The sequence below is a fragment of the Panulirus ornatus genome, chromosome 4, assembly GCF_036320965.1.
Source record: "Panulirus ornatus isolate Po-2019 chromosome 4, ASM3632096v1, whole genome shotgun sequence".
In the NCBI taxonomy this organism is placed as follows: domain Eukaryota; kingdom Metazoa; phylum Arthropoda; class Malacostraca; order Decapoda; family Palinuridae; genus Panulirus; species Panulirus ornatus.
The window spans coordinates 65932123-65954539 of NC_092227.1; the positions used below are offsets into that span (position 1 = coordinate 65932123).

Consider the following 22417-nt stretch of genomic DNA (forward strand, 5'->3'; position numbering starts at 1 on the left):
GGCGAGAGGGTTGTTATTCCATGTGTGGTGGGGTGGTGATGGGAATGAATAAGGGCAGACAGTATGAATTATGTACATGTGTGTATATGTATATGTCTGTGTGTGTATATATATGTTTACGTTGAGATGTATAGGTATGTATATTCGCATGTGTGGACGTGTGTGTATATACATGTGTATGTGGGTGGGTTGGGCCATTCTTTCGTCTGTTTCCTTGCGCTACCTCGCTAATGCGGGAGACAGCGACAAAGCAAAATAATAATAATAATAAAATTGTTAATAATAATTTATACAGTGATTATGTAGCTAGTGCATACTTAAGACTTCTGTTATCCATTCCTTTCCTTCTCCAACTGTTCTTTATCTCCTCCTCTTCCCTTACATCTTCATCTTCCTTGTTCTTTTCATTTTCCTACTCCTCCTCCAGCTCATTTTCCTCCTCTTCCTTATCCTTCTCCTCCTTTTTCTCCCTCTCCAACTCCTCATGAGAAAAGATGTTTTCCTTCACATCTGGTTTACATGTTTCAACTAAATCCCAAATCTTCTGTACTGTAAAAAGGCAATCCTGTGTGACTATAAAAATGCTAAGGAAGTTGCCATACGCACAATGACTAACCCCAATACAAATGCCTTTAATTCATCCATTTCCTTAGTGGGATAGAAACTACTAGAGCTGAGGTGAAAAATTTTCAGAAAAATTTCATATTTCTATAAATTTCTATCCACACTATGAAAAAGAGGTACTATCTATCTATCACCACACCCAGAAAGTTCTCAAATGCATAACTAACCCCATACACAGACGCCAAAAATTCATACATATCCTTGGCAGAAAAGAAATTACTGGCTGCAGCAAAGATATATTTTCAAGAAAATATAATTCATTTATCTGCACAATAAAACAACTGTTCTGTCTGTAGACATACTAAGGAAGTTGCCAGACACATAACAGCTAATCCCCATGCACAACTGCCAATAATCCATCCATTTCCTTGGCAGGATTAAAATCACTAGCTGCTGAGAGAAATGTATTTTTGGGGGAAATATTATGCTGTACTATACATACATTATAAAAAGATGGTCTAGAGGAGCTAGCAGACTAAGGCCCAGAGAGCCTGAATCTGCTAGTATATATCTAAACAGAGTTATGCTAAGTTTTGGGAGGAAAATTGCACAAAAGACTGGCTAATCATATGACACTTATTTATGAGAACTCATCTTGGCTACAAAGGTCAGGGTCAGGAGGACTGTGGTCTCTTAATCCTACTAGTGAGGTAGTGTCAAGAACAGATGACTGAGCCTCAGAGGAAAAAATCCTTGAAAAAGTAAAACAGGAGGGGAGGATTTACAGCCCCCTCCTCCCATCCCTTTTAGTCACCTACGACATGCAGGGAATACGTGGGAAGTTTTCTTTCTCCTGTCCCTAGGGATAGATTACACCTCTATCCTTCATTATTCTATCAAGACACCCCATGAATCTTCAACCCTGCACTATTTTCTCCCTTACATCTCCTTCCATCTCACCAAACTTAACCAGGATAGCTCCTAAATACTTAAATTATCTCGCCTCTTCCAACCTTTCTCCCCCATATCTATAATAACACAATTAACTACACTTTCCTCTTTGGCTCTAAAGGGTTTTGTAAAGCCCATAATTTCAATATTTCCTTTTAAACACCATTATTTTACTTTTATTCACAATTACCATCAATTGCCTACATTTACACACATCATAAAAGACACTTACAACCTTCTGCAACTCCTTTTCACTCTCTGCAAACAATACAGTATCATTCATAAATAGGCCACTAGCCACCATACCTCAGAGGTAATACTCATGTCTATAACCTGCCTTCATCATTTTGAAGTACAAATTCTTCTGACACTTTCCTCCTTTAAAAAATTTGAAATTATATGGTGTTTGTCATGATATCTGTGCAGTTATGGACAAAACTATTCTGACCACATCAAATGAATCATATGAAACAGAGATGCTAAAACCTGGTAGTTTTAGGTGACAGAAAAACTGAAAAACTACTAATTCATAAGGAGTTTACTGCTACTAATACAATCACTTATGAACAAAAGAGGACATTACTGTGCTCTCAACATACCTGCTAAACTCTACAATAATGCACTCATCATTGTGAACATCAAATTGGTTTCACTGTGACATTCATACTCCCTGTTGGGTGATTGGTGATAAACAGAAGTGTGGCACAAATGCCATCTTACTAACCTTTGCAGCATATGTATTTATAGGCCAACTGCCTGTGTCCCAACCTCAGAAGAATGGTAAACAGATTATGTTATTACATAAGATGTACTCAAAATGTGTCACTTTGCCATATCAAGGAAGTCCTTGGTAAACCATGTGGGTCACATTCCTGGAAGACCTCAAGGTTGCCAAGGTACAAAGCCTCTGGGCAGTGGGGAACTTGGGAGAGAGCATCTTTAGAGACATACCATAAGTCCTATAATGAACACTTCAGGGGTAAAAATAACCATGTAATACTTCTAAAAACAACTATCTGTACTCACAAACAACCAGCTATGCCACACAAAAGGCTACCTCAATACTAGCCCTAGCAACTCCTTCCAGTTATAACATTCCTCCAGCCTCTTTCTAGCAATGGTGGTCCACTGGGATGAGTTACATGCAACCCATGGCCATGTAACACTTACCTAATGCCCAGAAAAGTTTTGGAAGTGCAATGGAAAACCATGGATACTCAATATTGATGCCATGGTTGGTGATGTGGTATATATATCATTTTCAGCATGTATACCCAAACCTGTGATTGGAAAAACAACGGAAGGCAAGGCATTAGCCCTCTCAGAACTGTTATCCTTAAAAGGCTAGCAGAGTATAGTGCTATTATTCTCGACTGAGGCAATGTATTTTCCTGTCATAAGATAAATTTCACATCCACTGCACGATCTGCTGGCTTGCCATAAATGGTCATTCAAACAAAAGATGAGTCATTGGATCTGCTTGGAGGCTCAATAACCTGGAAACAGCCACAAAAGGTGGTTGCCCATCTTTTCAAGAGACTCACGGCATCTACAGCACCCATCACTACCCGTAGCACCCACTGTTATGCCCATGCTGTGGCCATGCCACCCTTACCTTGGACAGCAAATCCAGTTAATAAGGAGTTTTCCAAAACTAGTAATGGTTAACTCTTAATTCAGAAGAAAAAATAATGGACTTAATAGTTTTTAATCAGTTAATCATATGAATAAAAAATTTGGGAAATTTTCTTGTGTACTCAAGAGCAACCATTCCAGTAAATGAAGTTTTCCTGAACAAAGAACAGTTAAGTCTTAATTCACATAAATATATCATGGTTTTATATTTTTGTGCACCTTTTCATTGAAAAGTTATGTTTTTTAAACACTGGAGGAAGCCAAAAAAAAAAATACTAAGCACTGTAAGGGTGAAAGGATCAAATGTAAAAACCTAAAAATAGTTGCTTATATTTTCTGGTTTTGGGGCTTAAAAACATAAAACACTGACAAATCAATAACTGTTTTGACATATCAACTTGTGGAAAGAATAATCCTCTCTATCCTCGTAAATATACAAAACTATATTCATCACCTGTTCTGGACACAGTACATTAAGAAACTTTTTTATTTCTCAAAAACACGAAAAAAATATTTAGTACTCACTTGAGTGGAGAGGTATTGTTTCTATGACTTCCTGTTTCAGTATGTTAATATTCAAATGTACAGCCATCATCAAAGCTGAAAAGAGAAACTAATTGTAATACATGAAAGTTTGCATATGAAGGATATCCTATCTGTTTAACAAATACGTTAAACTTTAGAGCAATGGTTCCTAAACTGGGGGCCATGGCCCTAGTTTTTTTTTTTTTTTTTGCCATTTGAAAGGGGTCAATGACATCTATATCTGATAAAAATAACGCTACTGAGACACAGCTTTTGAATCTTCAGGAAGATTAAGGGTTTTGGTCACTTATGTAACCTAGTGTCCTGTCACCTCTTACCATTTGCTGCTTTATCTCACCTACTCAACATCAAAACAAAATACTGGAATAGATTGGTGGTGGAGCACGACCTATAACGCAATTTTAGTGTTACAAAGCCAAGAATGAAGAAGCTGGTTGATGAAATAAAGCATCATCCATCATTCTGATAAAAAAGGGGATGCAAAAATAAAGTTTTGCAACTTGTCTAAAAAAGACTTCAAATAAATTCTCATAACTTTCATTTCAGGAGTTTTCTACCCTTAGATTTTCTTCCAATGACATACTCAAAGAATTTTCAAAAAATCACCTTTATATATTAAAATCATGAAATGCACTTTGTACAGTGCCTGTCAATGAAGTTGGGGCATGAAGGATGCAGCACAACCATCAAGGATAAACATGAAATATAACCATGGAAAATGAGTATTCACCATCAACTAGTTCTTTATTGGTTTCCCTTTCCTCCTAATATGTTAGTTGAAATGATAAGGAACTAAATAATGTTCTGAAGCCATGTAGAGTCCATCTTTGCCCATATTTCACAAATGACTGCCTTCAGCTTAGGTAGCAACGAAGTATCCCTCTTACATAACAACATTTCATAAGAATACAAAAGTTTTCTACCAGATTCTAATACAGTGAATTCCCAGGCCATTCAATAAATAAAAAACTCCACTGCACAGTCCTTAAGTCAATCAGTGACTAGTTTGGCTGAGCAGCAAGGAGCCCCATCCTACATGAACACTTCAGCCTTGCACTTTTTTAATGAATCCAGATAGTCACAAAGTAGCTTGAAGTAATTATGTCTGTTCATAGCTTCATTCTTTGGTAACACTACAAGGTCCCTAAAGCCATAATAACTGAAACAATCCCATACCATAAGTAAAGGAATGCAATTGGGGTCAAGTAGATCACACCCTGGTCACCTGTACACACATCCACAAAAGCAAACTGTCAAAGAAAAGGTGGACTGATTAAACTCCACAAGGCACCACTAAACCTAGTCATATATCACACTACATATTTCTTGGATAACCAACTCTTTTCTTCTGGTGCCTAAAGGTTATGAGTGGCTTGGGACACAGCCTGCAGCACTGGCACTTAAGGTCATCCTATAAGCAGCACTGCACTGTCCTTACCAACACATCACTGAGAAGTCTACAATTATTTCTTATAATTGCACTGCATTCACCCATGGATCTGCATCCATTTGATGTTTAAGAACATTCAGAACACATGGAGAGGTTTTTCTGGCTTCTCAGGGTGTTTCACATGGGTCAGTGTTGCAGTACCACCACTATCATTAAATTTCTTCACCTATCATTGTAGTGATCTCAAGTTCACAATGGTAATACTAGAAATTTCCCTTGCAGTGCAACAACAGAAACTACTTCATTTGAAAGTATTTTCACCCATAGCATGAGGTTCAGATATGAAAAGGGAAAAGCAACAAAATCCAGGGCATAAGAGAGGAGCATAACGAAACTTACCCATCTCTTACAATAGCTAAACTGGTACTCAGGCGGCTCAAAGGGTATGCTGGCATGTGATGTAGTTACCAATGCTCACTAAAGGACACACTGGCACACACCAAAACTAAGTGGGGCAAAGGATTTGTGTCAATATAATTGCTGCATGCCCACTCATGCCAATTCAATGGCTGGCAATGTTCATGTTAATGCACCGAATCCAAAGTTCACACAGACCTTTCCTTGGTTTGCCCCAGACGTTGCACATGCCCTGGTTCAGTCCACTGACAGCACATCAATCCCAGTATATCACATCATTCCAATTCACTCTATTCCTTGCACGCCTCTCACCCTCCTGAATGTTCAAGCCCCAATCATTAAAAATCTTTTTCACTCCATCCTTCCACCTCCAATTTGATCTCCCACTTCTTGTTCCCTCCACCTCTGACACATATCCTCTTTGTCAGTCTCTCCTCACTCAATCTCTTCATATGTACAAACCATATCAACGCATTCTCTTCTGCTCTCTCCACCACACATTTTTCATTTCCACACATCTCTCTTACCCTTTCATTACTTACTCGATCAAACCACCTCACACCACATATTGTCCTCAAACATTTCATATCCAACACATCCAACTTCCTCCGTACAACCCTATCTATAGCCCATGCCTCGCAACCATATAACATTGTTGGAACTACCATTCCTTCAAATTTAAACATTTTTGCTCTTCAAGATAACATTCTCCCCTTCCACGCATTCTTCATCACTCCCAGAACCTTCGCCCCCTCCCCACCCTGTGGTTCACTTCTGCTTCCATGGTTCCATTTGCTGCTAAGTCCACTCCCAGATATCTAAAACACTTCACCTTCTCCAATTTCTCTCCATTCAAACTTACATCCCAATTAACTTGGCCCTCAATCCTACTGAATCTAATAACCTTGCTCTTATTCACATTTACTCTCAACTTTCTTCTTTCACACACCTTTCCAAACACAGTCACCAACTTCTGCAGTTTCACACTCAAATCAGCCAACACAACTGTATCATTGGCGAACAACAACTGACTCACTTCCCAGGCCCTCTCATCCCTAATGGACTGCATACTCGTCTCTCTCTCCAAAACTCTTGCATTTACCTTCCTAACCACCCCATCCATAAACAAATTAAACAATCATGGGGACTTCACACACCCCAGCCACAGGCCGACATTCACTGGGAACCAATCACTCTCCTCTCTTCCTACTCATACACATGCCTTATATCCCTGGTAAAAACTTTTCACTGCTTCTTCCAGCAACTTAACTCCCACACCATATACTCTTAACACCTTCCATATAACATCACTGTAAACCCTACCATATACAATCTCTGGATCCATAAATGCTAAATACAAATCCATCTGTTTTTTTAAGTATTTCTCACACATATTCTTCAAAGTGGGGTAGTGACAGGAATGGATGATAGCAGCAAGTATGAATATGTACAAGTGTATATATGTATACTGGGGTCGATGTGCTGTCAATGGATTGAACCAGGGAAGGTGAAGTGCCAGGGGTAAACCATGGAAAGTTCTGTGGGGCTTGGATGTGGAAAGGGAGCTGTGGTTTCTGTGCATTATTACATGACAGCTTGAGACTGAGTGTGAACGAATGGGGCCTTTGTTGCCTTTTCCTAGTGCTACCTCACACACATAAGGTGGGAGGGGGTTGTTATTCCATGTGTGGCGAGGTGGCGATGGGAATGAATAAAGGCAGATAGCATGAATTATGTACATGTGGATATACGTATATGTCTGTGTGTGTGTATATATATGTATACATTGAGATATATAGGTATGTATATTTGCGTGTGTGGACGTGTATGTATATACATGTGTATGTGTTGCCCATTCTTTCGTCTGTTTCCTTGCGCTACCTCGCTAACGCGGGAGACAGCGACAAAGCAAAATAAATATTATTATTAGTTATTTTTTTTTATTTTCCAAAAGAAGGAACAGAGAAGGGGGCCAGGTGAGGATATTCCCTCAAAGGCCCAGTTCTCTGTTCTTAACGCTACCTTGCTAACGCGGGAAATGGCGAATAGTTTGAAAAAAAAAAATATATATGTTTGTGTATGTATATGTATGTATACATTGAAATGTATTGGTGTGTTTATGTGTGTGTATGGGCATTTATATATATTTATGTGTATGTGGGTGGGTTGGGCCATTCTTTCGTCTGCTTCCTTGCGCTACCTCGCTAACACGGGAGCCAGTGACTAAGTATAATAAGAAAAATAATAAATTCTTCAAAGCAAACACCTGATCCACACATCCTCTACAAGTTCTGAAACCACACTGCTCTTCAATCTGATGCTCTGTACTTGCCTTTACCCTCTCAATCAATACCTTCCCATATAATTTCCCAGGAATACTCAACAAACTTATGCCTCTGTAGTTTGAAAACTCACCTTTATCCCCTTTGCCTTTGTACAATGGTACTATACATACATTCAATCAATCCTCAGGCACTTTATCATGATCCATACACACAGCGAATATCCTTACCAACCAATCAACAATACAGTCACCCCTTTCTTAATAAATTCTTGACTAAACCGTTCTCCCTGATCCTCTCACTTCTCACACCACCCCAACCAAAACACCAGATATCTGCCACTCTATCATCAAACTCATTCAACAAACATTCAAAATAATCACTCCATCTCCTTCTCACTTCATCACGAGCTATCATTACTTCCCCATTTACTGATGTTACCATTTGTTCTCTTGTTTTATGCACTTTTTATCTCCTTCCAAAACATCTTACTGTTCTCCCTAAAGCTTAATGATACCCTCTAACCCCAACTCTCATTTGCCCTATTTTTCGACCCTCACACCTTTCTCTTGACTGCCTGCCACTTTCTTTTATACATCTCACAGTCATTTACACTCCTTCCATGCAAGTATCATCCAAAGGACTCTTTTTTTCTCTTTCACTAACAACTTTACTTCTTCATCCCACCACTCACTACCCTTTCTAATCTGCCCACCTCCCACCTTTCTCATGCCACAGGCATCTTTTGCACAAGCCATCACTACTTCCCTAAATACATTCCATTCCTCACCCAATCCCCTCATGTCATTTGCTCTCACCTTTCGCTATTCTACACTCAATCTCTCCTGGTGCTTCCTTACACAAGTCTCCTTCCTGAGCTCACTTACTCTCACCACTCTCTCCTCACTGACACTGTTTCCCACCAGCTGCCACTCTCAGCACATCTACATCCAAAAGTCTCTCTTTTAAATGTCTATCAAATAATATGTAATCCAATAATGCCCAACGACCATCTCTCCTACTCACGTACATATACTTGTGTATGTCCTTTTTATACCAAGTATTCCTAATCACCAGTCCTTTTTCAGCACACAACTGCACAAATTATTCAACATTTCTATTCTTAATAATGAATAACTAATGACCCTTCAATAATACCCTCAACTTCCACATTACTCACCTTTGCATTCATATCACCCATCACTAATACCTGGTCTCTTACATAAAAACAAAAACTGCTCACATAATCACTCAGGTAGTCCCAAAATACTTGCCTCTCATGATCCTTCTTATGGCCTGGTGCATAGGCACCAATAATCCCCTATCTCTTGCCTCAACTTATATTTTTACCCACATCAGTCTAAAATTTACTTCCTTCCACTCTTTCACAAACTCTCATATCCCTATTACTGATGAGAGGGGTCTGAATAATGTATTATCTTACCTGTAGTATAGTCTTCCTCCTTCAGTTTCTGCTTGACAGCTGAGGGTGTATTGGAGATATCAAGATTGAGTGGATCAAAAAGCCAATCACTGTCAAGTGAATACACTAAAAGTCCTTCACTGCTGCTCGCTGCCCAACTCCTTCCTGAAAGTTTAAGAAATCATGGTTAGTTTCCAAGCAAGTCTTGTCTACAGCTGAACATCACTCAGTTTCAGCATGTCCTTCTGTACTAATAGAATCTAGTCTACAGTTTTTGAATAAAATTCATTATTTGAGCATTTGTAAGTTTTTCATGAAATCAGCTCCCAGTACAGATAATTACACTCACACCTCAATAATCATACGTATAATGAATTAATACAATGAGAGAGCTTGGGAAGTGAGTCAGTTGTTGTTCGCTGATGATACAGCGCTGGTGGCTGATTCATGTGAGAAACTGCAGAAGCTGGTGACTGAGTTTGGTAAAGTGTGTGAAAGAAGAAAGTTAAGAGTAAATGTGAATAAGAGCAAGGTTATTAGGTACAGTAGGGTTGAGGGTCAATTCAATTGGGAGGTGAGTTTGAATGGAGAAAAACTGAAGGAAGTGAAGTGTTTTAGATATCTGGGAGTGGATCTGGCAGCAGATGGAACCATGGAAGCGGAAGTGGATCATAGGGTGGGGGAGGGGGCGAAAATTCTGGGAGCCTTGAAGAATGTGTGGAAGTCGAGAACATTATCTCGGAAAGCAAAAATGGGTATGTTTGAAGGAATAGTGGTTCCAACAATGTTGTATGGTTGCGAGGCGTGGACTATGGATAGAGTTGTGCGCAGGAGGATGGATGTGCTGGAAATGAGATGTTTGAGGACATTGTGTGGTGTGAGGTGGTTTGATCGAGTAAGTAATGTAAGGGTAAGAGAGATGTGTGGAAATAAAAAGAGCGTGGTTGAGAGAGCAGAAGAGGGTGTTTTGAAATGGTTTGGTCACATGGAGAGAATGAGTGAGGAAAGATTGACCAAGAGGATATATGTGTCGGAGGTGGAGGGAACGAGGAGAAGAGGGAGACCAAATTGGAGGTGGAAAGATGGAGTGAAAAAGATTTTGTGTGATCGGGGCCTGAACATGCAGGAGGGTGAAAGGAGGGCAAAGAATAGAGTGAATTGGAGCGATGTGGTATACCGGGGTTGACGTGCTGTCAGTGGATTGAATCAAGGCATGTGTATGGGGGTGGGTTGGGCCATTTCTTTCGTCTGTTTCCTTGCGCTACCTCGCAAACGCGGGAGACAGCGAAAAAAAAAAAAAAAAAAAAAAAAAAAAAAAAAAAACTTGGAACCATGGAAGTGGAAGTGAGTCACAGGGTGGGGGTGGGGGCGAAGGTTCTAGGAGCGTTGAAGAATGTGTGGAAGACGAGAATGTTATTTCGAAGAACAAAAATGGGTAAGTTTGAAGGAATAGTGGTTCTAACAATGTTATGTGGCTGCAAGGAATGGGCTATAGATAGGGTTGTGTGGAGGAGGGTGGGTGAGATGGTAACAAAATGTCTGAGGACAATATGTGGTGTGAGGTGGTTTGATTAAGCAAGTAATGAAAGGGCAAGAGAGATGTGTGGTAATAAAAAGAGTGTGGTTGGGTGGTTGGGAGAGCAGGAGAGGGTGTGTTGAAATGGTTCAGACACATGGAGAGAATGAGGGAGGAAAGATTGAGAAAGAGGATATATGTGTCAGAGGTGGAGAGAACAAGAAGTGGGAGACCAAATTGGAGGTGGAAGAGTGGGGTGAAAAAGATTTTGAGTGATCAGGGCTTGAACTTACAGGAGGGCGAGAGGTGTGCAAGGAGCAGAGCGAATTGGAACGATGTGGTATATTGGGGTCAACATGCTGTCAATGAATTGAACCAGGGCATGTGAAGCATCTGGGGCAAACCAAGGAAAGGTCTGTGGGGCCTAGATGTGGAAAGGGAACTATGGTTTCGGTGCATTACACTTAATAGATAGAGAATGAAAGTGAACGAATGTAGCCTTTTTTTTCTTGGCACTACCTTGCTGGAGGGTGTGTATGTGTTTGTGTGTGCATGTGTGTGTGTGTGTGTGTGTGTGTGTGTGTGTGTGTGTGTGTGTGTGTGTGTGTGTGTGATGCTGTTTCCAGTGTGGCGGGGTGGCAACAGAAATGACTGAAGGCAACAAGTATGAATGTGTACATGAGTATATATGTATATGTCTGTGTATTCATATGTATGTATATACTGATATGTATGTGTATGTATATGTGCATGTATGGGGGTAAGTAAGATTATTAGTGAAAGAGAAGAGAGAGGCATTTGAATGATTTTTGCAGGGAAATAGTGCAAATGACTGGGAGATATACAAAAGAATGAGGCAGGAGGTCAAGAGAAAGGTGCAAAAGGTGAAAAAGAGGGCAAATAAGAGTTGGGGTGAGAGTATCATTGAATTCTAGGAAGAATAAAAAGATGTTTTGGAAGGAAGTACATGAAGTGCATAAGACAAGAGAACAAATGGGAACATCGGTGAAGGGGCAAATGGGGGAGGTAATAACAAGTAGTGGTGATGTGAGAAGGAGAGAGTTTCGAAGGTTTGTTGAATGTGTTTGATGAGAGAGTGACAGATATAGGGTGTTTTGGTCGAGGTGGTGTGTGAAGTGAGAGGGTCAGGGAGAATGATTTGGTAAACAGAGAAGAGCTAGTGAAAGCTTTGCGGAAGACGAAAGATGGCAAAGCGACAGGTTTGGATGGTATTGCAGTGGAATTTATTAAAAAAAGGGTTGACTGTGTTGTTGACTGACTGGTGAGGATATTCAATGTATATACGGCTCATGGTGAAGTGCCTGAGGATTGGCAGAATGCATGCATAGTGCCATTGTACAAAGGCAAAGGGGATAAAGGTGAGTGTTCAAATTATAGAGGCATAAGTTTGTTGAGTATTCCTGGGAAATTATAGGAGAGGGTATTGACTGAGAGGGTGAAGGCATGTACAGAGCATCAGATTGGGGAAGAGCAGTGTGGTATCAGATGTGGTAGAGGATGTGTGGATCAGGTGTTTCCTCTGAAGAATGTATGTGAGAAATACTTAGAAAAACAAATGAATTTATATGTAGCATTTATGGATCTGGAGAAGGCATATGACAGAGTTGACAGAGATGCTCTGGGGAAGGTATTAAGAGTATATGGTGTGGGAGGCAAGTTGCTGGAAGAAGTGAAGTTTTTATTGAGGATGTCAGGCATGTGTAGGAGTATGAAGAGAGGAAAGTGATTGGTTCTCAGTGAATGTTGGTTTGCGAAGAGGGTGCGTGATGTCTCCATGGTTGTTTAATTTGATCATGGATGGGGTGGTTAGGGAGGTGAATACAACAGTTTTGGAGAAAGGGGCAAGTATGCATTCTGTTGTGAGTGTGAGGGCTTGGGAAGTGAGTCAGTTGTTGTTCGCTGATGATACAGCGCTGGTGGTTGATTCAGGTGAGAAACTGCTGAAGCTGGTGACTGAGTTTGGTAAAGTGTGTGAAAGAAGAAAGCTGAGAGTAAATGTGAATAAAAGCAAGGTTATTAGGTACAGCAGGGTTGAGGGACAAGTCAATTGGGAGGTAAGTTTGAATGGAGAAAAACTGGAGGAAGTTAAGTGTTTTAGATACCTGGGAGTGGATTTGGCAGCGGATGGAACCATGGAAGTGGAAGTGAATCATGGGGTGGGGAGGAGGCAAAAGTTCTGGGAGCAATGGAAAAATGTGTAGAAGTCGAGAACGTTATCTTGAAAAACAAAAATGGATATGTTTGAAGGAATAGTGATTCCAACAATGTTATACGGTTGTGAGGCGTGGGCTATAGATAGAGTTGTGCGGAGGAGGGTGGATGTGCTGGAAATGAGATGTTTGAGGACAATATGTGGTGTGAGGTGGTTTGATCGAGTAAATAATGAAAAGGTAAGAGAGATGTGTGTTAATAAAAAGAGTGTAGTTGAGAGAGCAGAAGAAGGTGTTTTGAAATGGTTTGGTCACATGGAGAGAATGAGTCAGGAAAGATTGACGAACAGGATATATGTATGTCAGAAGTGGAGGGAAAGAAGAGAAGTGGGAGAGCAAACTGGAGGTGGAAGGATGGAGTGAAAAAGATTTTGAGTGATCAGGGCCTGAACATGCAAGAGGGTGAAAGGTGTGCAAGGAATAGAGTGAATTGGAACGATGTGGTATACCGGGGTCGACGTGCTGTCAATGGATTGAACCAGGGCATGTGAAGCATCTGGGGTAAACCATGGAAAGTTTTGTGGGGCCTGGATGTGGAAAGGGAGCTGTGGTTTCGGTGCATTATACATGGCAGCTAGAGACTGAGTGTGAACAAATGTGGCCTTTGATGTCTTTTCATAGTGCTACCTCATGCACATGAGGGGGGAGGGGGTTGTCATTTCATGTGTGGCGGGGTGGCAAAGGGAATGAATATGGGAAGCAAGTATGAGCTATGTACATGTGTATATACGTATATATCTGTGTGTGTATATACTTGTATATGTTAAGATGTATAGGTATGTATGTGTGCTGTGTGTGGACATGTATGTATATACATGTGTATGTGGGTGGGTTGGGCCATTCTTTCGTCCGTTTCCTTGTGCTACCTTGCTAATGCGGGAGACAGCAACAAAGTATAATAACAAATATTTCTTTTTTCATTATTATTTTGCTTTGTCGCTGTCTCTCGCGATTGCGAGGTAGCGCAAGGAAACAGATGAAAGAAATGGCCCAACCCACCCACATCCACATGTATATACATACACGTCCACATACGCAAATATGCATACCTATACATCTCAATGTACACATATATACACACACAGACATATACATATATACACATGTATATAATTCATACTGTCTGCCTTTATTTATTCCCATCGCCACCTTCCCACACATGGAATAACATCCCCCTCCCCCCTCATGTGTGCGAGGTAGCGCTAGGAAAAGACAACAAAGGCCACATTCGTTCACACTCAGTCTCTAGCTGTCATGTAATAATGCCCAAAACCACAGCTCCCTTTCCACATCCAGGCCCCACACAACTTTCCATGGTTTACCCCAGACGCTTCACATGCCCTGATTCAATCCATTGACAGCACGTTGACCCCGGTATACCACATCGATCCAATTCACTCTATTCCTTGCCCGCCTTTCACCCTCCTGCATGTTCAGGCCACGATCACTCAAAATCTTTTTCACTCCATCTTTCCACCTCCAATTTGGTCTCCCACTTCTCGTTCCCTCCACCTCCGACACATATATCCTCTTGGTCAATCTTTCCTCACTCATTCTCTCCATGTGCCCAAACCATTTTAAAACACCCTCTTCTGCTCTCTCAACCACGCTCTTTTTATTTCCACATATCTCTCTCACCCTTACATTACTTACTCGATCAAACCACCTCACACCCCATATTGTCCTCAAACATCTCATTTCCAGCACATCCACCCTCCTGCACACAACTCTATCCATAGCCCACGCCTCGCAACCATACAACATTGTTGGAACCACTATTCCTTCAAACATACCCATTTTTGCTTTCCGAAATAATGTTCTCGACTTCCACACATTCTTCAAGGCTCCCAGGATTTTCGCCCCCTCCCCCAACCTATGATTCACTTCCACTTCCATGGTTCCATCCGCTGCCAGATCCACTCCCAGATATCTAAAACACTTTACTTCCTCCAGTTTTTCTCCATTCGAACTTACCTCCCAATTGACTTGACCCTAAACCCTACTGTACCTAATAACCTTACTCTTATTCACATTTACTCTTAACTTTCTTCTTTCACACACTTTACCAAACCTAGTCACCAGCTTCCCCAGTTTCTCACATGAATCAGCCACCAGCGCTGTATCATCAGCAAACAACAACTGACTCATTTCCAAGCTCTCTCATCCCCAACAGACTGCATACTTGCCCCTCTTTCCAAAACTCTTGCATTCACCTCCCTAACAACCCCATCCATAAACAATTTAAACAACCATGGAGACATCACACACCCCTGCTGCAAACCTACATTCACTGAGAACCAATCACTTTCCTCTCTTCCTACACGTACACATGCCTTACATCCTCGATAAAAACTTTTCACTGCTTCTAACAACTTGCCTCACACACCATATATTCTTAGTACCTTCCACAGAGAATCCCTATCAATTTTATCATATGCCTTCTCCAGACCCATAAATGCTATGTACAAATCCATTTGCTTTTCTAAGTATTTCTCACATACATTCTTCAAAGCAAACACCTGATCCACACATCCTCTACCACTTCTGAAACCACACTGCTCTTCCCCAATCTGATGCTCTGTACATGCCTTCACCCTCTCAATCAATACCCTCCCATATAATTTACCAGGAATACTCAACAAACTTATACCTCTGTAATATGAGCACTCACTCTTATCCCCTTTGCCTTTGTACAATGGCACTATGCAAGCATTCCGCCAATCCTCAGGCACCTCACCATGAGTCATACATACATTAAATAACCTTACCAACCAGTCAACAATACAGTCACCCCTTTTTTAATAGATTCTACTGCAATACCATCCAAACCTGCTGCCTTGCTGGCTTTCATCTTCCGCAAAGCTTTTACTACCTCTTCTCTGTTTACCAAATCATTTTCCCTAACCCTCTCACTTTGCACACCACCTCGACCAAAACACCCTATATCTGCCACTCTATCATCAAACACATTCAACAAACCTTCAAAATACTCACTCCATCTCCTTCTCACATCACCACTACTTGTTATCACCTCCCCATTAGCCCCCTTCACTGAAGTTCCCATTTGCTCCCTTGTCTTACGCACTTTATTTACCTCCTTCCAAAACATCTTTTTATTCTCCCTAAAATTTAATGATACTCTCTCACCCCAACTCTCATTTGCCCTCTTTTTCATCTCTTGCACCTTTCTTTTGACCTTCTGCCTCGTTCTTTTATGCATCTCCCACTCAATAGCATTTTTTCCCTGCAAAAATCGTCCAAATGCCTCTCTCTTCTCTTTCACTAATAATCTTACTTCTTCATCCCACCACTCACTACCCTTTCTAATCAACCCACCTCAGATGCTTCTCATGCCACAAGCATCTTTTGCGCAAGCCATCACTGCTTCCCTAAATACGTCCCATTCCTCCCCCACTCCCCTTACCTCCTTTGTTCTCACCTTTTTCCATTCTGTACTCAGTCTCTCCTGGTACTTCCTCACACAAGTCTCCTTCCCAAGCTCACTTACTCTCATCACCTTCTTCACCCCTACATTCTCTCTTCTTTTCTGAAACCCATACAAATCTTCACCTTCGCCTCCATAAGATAATGATCAGACATCCCTCCATTTGCACCTCTCAGCACATTAACATCCAAAAGTCTCTCTTTCATGCGCCTGTCAATTAACACGTAATCCAATAACGCTCTTTGGCCATCTCTCCTACTTACATATGTATACTTATATATATCTCGCTTTTTAAACCAGGTATTCCCAATCACCAGTCCTTTTTCAGCACATAAATCTACAAGCTCTTCACCATTTCCATTTACAACACTGAACACCCCATGTTTACCAGTTATTCCCTCAACTGCCACATTACTCACCTTTGTATTCATATCACCCATCACTATAACCTGGTCCTGTGCATCAAAACCACTAACACACTCATTCAGCTGCTCCCAAAACCCTTGCCTCTCATGATCTTTCTTCTCATGCCCAGGTGCATATGCACCAATAATCACCCATCTCTCTCCATCAACTTTCAGTTTTACCCATATTAATCTAGAATTTACTTTCTTACATTCTATCACATACTCCCATAACTCCTGTTTCAGGAGTAGTGCTACTCCTTCCCTTGCTCTTGTCCTCTCATTAACCCCTGACTTTACTCCCAAGACATTCCCAAACCACTCTTCCCCTTTACCCTTGAGCTTCGTTTCACTTCGTTTCAATAATAAATATATTATACATATTATTTATTATTATTTCTATTATTATCATTATCATCATATATATAGATATATTCTTTTTTTTTTTTTTTTTGCTTTGTCGCTGTCTCCCGCGTTTGCGAGGTAGCGCAAGGAAACAGACGAAAGAAATGGCCCAACCCACATCCATACATATGTATATACATACGTCCACACACGCAAATATACATACCTACACAGTTTCCATGGTTTACCCCAGACGCTTCACATGCCCTGATTCAACCCACTGACAGCACGTCAACCCCAGTATACCACATCGATCCAATTCACTCTATTCCTTGCCCTCCTTTCACCCTCCTGCATGTTCAGGCCCTGATCACACAAAATCTTTTTCACTCCATCTTTCCACCTCCAATTTGGTCTCCCACTTCTCCTCGTTCCCTCCACCTCCGACACATATATCCTCTCGGTCAATCTTTCCTCACTCATTCTCTCCATGTGCCCAAACCATTTCAAAACACCCTCTTCTGCTCTCTCAACCATGCTCTTTTTATTTCCACACATCTCTCTTACCCTTACGTTACTTACTCGATCAAACCACCTCACACCACACATTGTCCTCAAACATCTCATTTCCAGCACATCCATCCTCCTGCGCACAACTCTATCCATAGCCCACGCCTCGCAACCATACAACATTGTTGGAACCACTATTCCTTCAAACATACCCATTTTTGCTTTCCGAGATAATGTTCTCGACTTCCACACATTCTTCAAGGCTCCCAGAATTTTAGCCCCCTCCCCCACCCTATGATCCACTTCCGCTTCCATGGTTCCATCCGCTGCCAGATCCACTTCCAGATATCTAAAACACTTTACTTCCTCCAGTTTTTCTCCATTCAAACTTACCTCCCAATTGACTTGACCCTCAACCCTACTGTACCTAATAACCTTGCTCTTATTCACATTTACTCTTAACTTTGATGATAGAGTGGCAGATATAGGGTGTCTTGGTCGAGGTGGCGTGCAAAGTGAGAGGGTTAGGGAAAATGATTTGGTAAACAGAGAAGAGGTAGTAAAAGCTTTGCGGAAGATGAAAGCCGGCAAGGCAGCAGGTTTGGATGGTATTGCGGTGGAATTTATTAAAAAAGGGGTGACTGTATTATTGACTGGTTGGTAAGGTTATTTAATGTATGTATGACTCATGGTGAGGTGCCTGAGGATTGGCGGAATGCATGCATAGTGCCATTGTACAAAGGCAAAGGGGATAAGAGTGAGTGCTCAAATTACAGAGGTATAAGTTGAGTATTCCTGGTAAATTATATGGGAGGGTATTGATTGAGAGGGTGAAGGCATGTACAGAGCATCAGATTGGGGAAGAGCAGTGTGGTTTCAGAAGTGGTAGAGGATGTGTGGATCAGGTGTTTGCTCTGAAGAATGTATGTGAGAAATACTTAGAAAAGCAAATGGATTTGTATGTAGCATTTATGGATCTGGAGAAGGCATATGATAGAGTTGATAGAGATGCTCTGTGGAAGGTATTAAGAATATATGGTGTGGGAGGAAAGTTGTTAGAAGCAGTGAAAAGTTTTTATCGAGGATGTAAGGCATGTGTACGTGTAGGAAGAGAGGAAAGTGATTGGATCTCAGTGAATGTAGGTTTGCGGCAGGGGTGTGTGATGTCTCCATGGTTGTTTAATTTGTTTATGGATGGGGTTGTTAGGGAGGTGAATGCAAGAGTTTTGGAAAGAGGGGCAAGTATGAAGTCTGTTGGGGATGAGAGAGCTTGGGAAGTGAGTCAGTTGTTGTTCGCTGATGATACAGCGCTGGTGGCTGATTCATGTGAGAAACTGCAGAAGCTGGTGACTGAGTTTGGTAAAGTGTGTGAAAGAAGAAAGTTAAGAGTAAATGTGAATAAGAGCAAGGTAATTAGGTACAGTAGGGTTGAGGGTCAAGTCAATTGGGAGGTAAGTTTGAATGGAGAAAAACTGGAGGAAGTAAAGTGTTTTAGATATTTGGGAGTGAATCTGGCAGCGGATGGAACCATGGAAGCGGAAGTGGATCATAGGGTGGGGGAGGGGGCGAAAATCCTGGGAGCCTTGAAGAATGTGTGGAAGTCGAGAACATTATCTCGGAAAGCAAAAATGGGTATGTTTGAAGGAATAGTGGTTCCAACAATGTTGTATGGTTGCGAGGCGTGGGCTATGGATAGAGTTGTGCGCAGGAGGATGGATGTGCTGGAAATGAGATGTTTGAGGACAATGTGTGGTGTGAGGTGGTTTGATCGAGTAAGTAACGTAAGGGTAAGAGAGATGTGTGGAAATAAAAAGAGCGTGGTTGAGAGAGCAGAAGAGGGTGTTTTGAAATGGTTTGGTCACATGGAGAGAATGAGTGAGGAAAGATTGACCAAGAGGATATATGTGTTGGAGGTGGAGGGAACGAGGAGAAGAGGGAGACCAAATTGGAGGTGGAAAGATGGAGTGAAAAAGATTTTGTGTGATTGGGGCCTGAACATGCAGGAGGGTGAAAGGAGGGCAAGGAATAGAGTGAATTGGATCGATGTGGTATACTGGGGTTGACGTGCTGTCAGTGGATTGAATCAGGGCATGTGAAGCGTCTGGGGTAAACCATGGAAAGCTGTGTAGGTATGTATATTTGCGTGTGTGGACGTCCACACATCCTCTACCTCTTCTGAAACCACACTGTTCTTCCCCAATCTGATGCTCTGCACATGCCTTCACCCTCTCAATCAATACCCTCCCATATAATTTACCAGGAATACTCAACAAACTTATACCTCTGTAATTTGAGCACTCACTCTTATCCCCTTTGCCTTTGTACAATGGCACTATGCACGCATGGAAAGCTGTGTAGGTATGTATATTTGTGTGTGTGGACGTATGTATATACATGTGTATGGGGGTGGGTTGGGCCATTTCTTTCGTCTGTTTCCTTGCGCTACCTCGCAAACGCGGGAGACAGTGAAAAAAAAAAAAAAATGAAGTCTGTTGTGGATGAGAGAGCTTGGGAAGTGAGTCAGTTGTTGTTTGCTGATGATACAGCGCTGGTGGCTGATTCATGTGAGAAACTGCAGAAGCTGGTGACTGAGTTTGGTAAAGTGTATGAAAGAAGAAAGTTAAGAGTAAATGTAAATAAGAGCAAGATTATTAGGTACAGTAAGGTTGAGGGTCAAGTCAACTGGGAGGTAAGTTTGAATGGAGAAAAACTGGAGGAAGTAAAAGTGTTTTAGATATCTGGGAATGGATCTGGCAGTGGATGGAACCATGGAAGCGGAAGTGAATTACAGGGTGGGGGAGGGGGCGAAAATTCTGGGAGCCTTGAAGAATGTCTGGAAGTCGAGAACATTATCTCGGAAAGCAAAAATGGGTATGTTTGAAGGAATAGTGGTTCCAACAACGATGTATGGTTGCAAGGCATAGGCTATGGATAGAGTTATGCGCAGGTAGGTTTTCCATGGTTTACCCCAGACGCTTCACATGCCCTGGTTCAATCCATTGACAGCACATCGACCCCAGTATAACACATTTTTTCCAATTCACTCTATTCCCTGCACGCCTTTCACCCTTCTGTATGTTCAGGCCCCAATCTTTTTCACTCCATCCTTCCACCTCCAATTGGGTCTCCCACTTCTCCTCGTTCCCTCCAGCTCCGACATATATATCCTCTTTATCAATCTTTCCTCACTCATTCTCTCTATGTGATCAAACCACTTCAATACACCCTCTTCTCCTCTCTCAACCACACTCTTTTTATTACCACACATCTCTCTTACCCTCTCATTACTTACTCGATCAAACCACCTCACACCACATATTCTCCTTAAACATCTCATTTCCAACACATCCACCCTCCTCTGCACAAACCCATCTATAGCCCATGCCTCACAACCATATAACATTGTTGGAACCACTATTCCTTCAAACATACCCATTTTGCTCTCTGAGATAGCATTCTCACCTTCCACACATTCTTCAACGCTCCAAGAACCCTCCCCCCTCCCCCATCCTGTGACTCACTTCTGCTTCCATGGTTCCATCCGCTGCCAAATCCACTCCCAAATATCTAAAACACTTCACTTCCTCCAGTTTTTCTCCATTCAAACTTACCCCCCAACTGACTCGTCCTTCAACCCTACTGAACCTAATAACCCTGCTCTTATTCACATTTACTCTCAGCTTTCTTCTTTCACACATTTCACGAAACTCAGTCACCAGTTTCTGCAGTTTCCCACCCAAATCAGCCACCAGTGCTGTATCATCAGTGAACAACAAGTGACTCACTTCCCAAGCCCTCTCATTAGCAGAGACTGCCTACTTGCCCCTTTCTCCAAAACTCTTGCATTCACCTCCCTAACAACCCTATCCATAAACAAATTAAACAACCATGGAGACATCATGCACCCCTGCCGCAAACCGACATTCACTGAGAACCAATCACTTTCCCCTCTTCCTACACGTACACATGCCTTACATCCTCGATAAAAACTTTTCACTGCTTCTAACAACTTCCCTCCCACACCATATACTCTTACTACCTTCAATAGAGCATCTCTATTAACTCTATCATCTGCCTTCTCCAGATCCATAAATGCTACATACAAATTCACCTGCTTTTTTGAGTATTTCTCACATACATTCTTCAAAGCAAACACCTGATCCACATATCCTCTATCACTTCTGAAACCACACTGCTCTTCCAAAATCTGATGCTTTGTACATGCCTTCACCCTCTCAATCAATACCCTCCTATATAATTTCCCAAGAATACTCAACAAACTTATACCTCTGAAATTTGAACACTCACCTTTATCCCCTTTGCCTTTGTACAATGGCACTATGCATGCATTTCGCCAATCCTCAGGCACTTCACCATGAACCATACATACACTGAATATCCTCACCAACCAGTCAACAACACAGTCACCCCCTTTGTTAATAATTTCCACAGCAATACTATCCAAATCTGCCACCTTGCCAGCTTTCATCTTCTGCAAACCTTTCACTACCTCTTCTCTGTTTACCAAATCATTCTCCCTGACCCTCACACTTTGCACACCACCTCGACCAAACACCCTATATCTGCCACTCGAACATTAAACACATTGAACAAACCATCAAAATACTCACCCCATCTCCCTCTCACTTCACCACTACTTGTTATTACCTCCCCATTTGCCCCCTCACCAATGTTCCAATATGTTCTCTCATCTTACGCACTTTATTTACCTCCTTCCAAAATATCATTTCATTCTCT

At 41.5% G+C, this 22417-nt stretch overlaps 1 protein-coding gene across 1 annotated transcript in view; it reads right to left on the reverse strand.

Moving 5' to 3' along the window:
- The window catches only part of LOC139764815 (periodic tryptophan protein 2 homolog), a 171866-nt gene that overhangs the window by 5752 nt on the left and 143697 nt on the right, over window positions 1-22417 (reverse strand). The window contains exons 17-19 of the mRNA XM_071691767.1: window positions 9230-9373; window positions 3676-3750; window positions 2733-2795 (exon numbers count right to left, since the gene is read on the reverse strand). Of these exons, the coding sequence (XP_071547868.1) occupies window positions 2733-2795; window positions 3676-3750; window positions 9230-9373 (282 nt within the window). The remainder of the gene's footprint in view (window positions 1-2732; window positions 2796-3675; window positions 3751-9229; window positions 9374-22417) is intronic.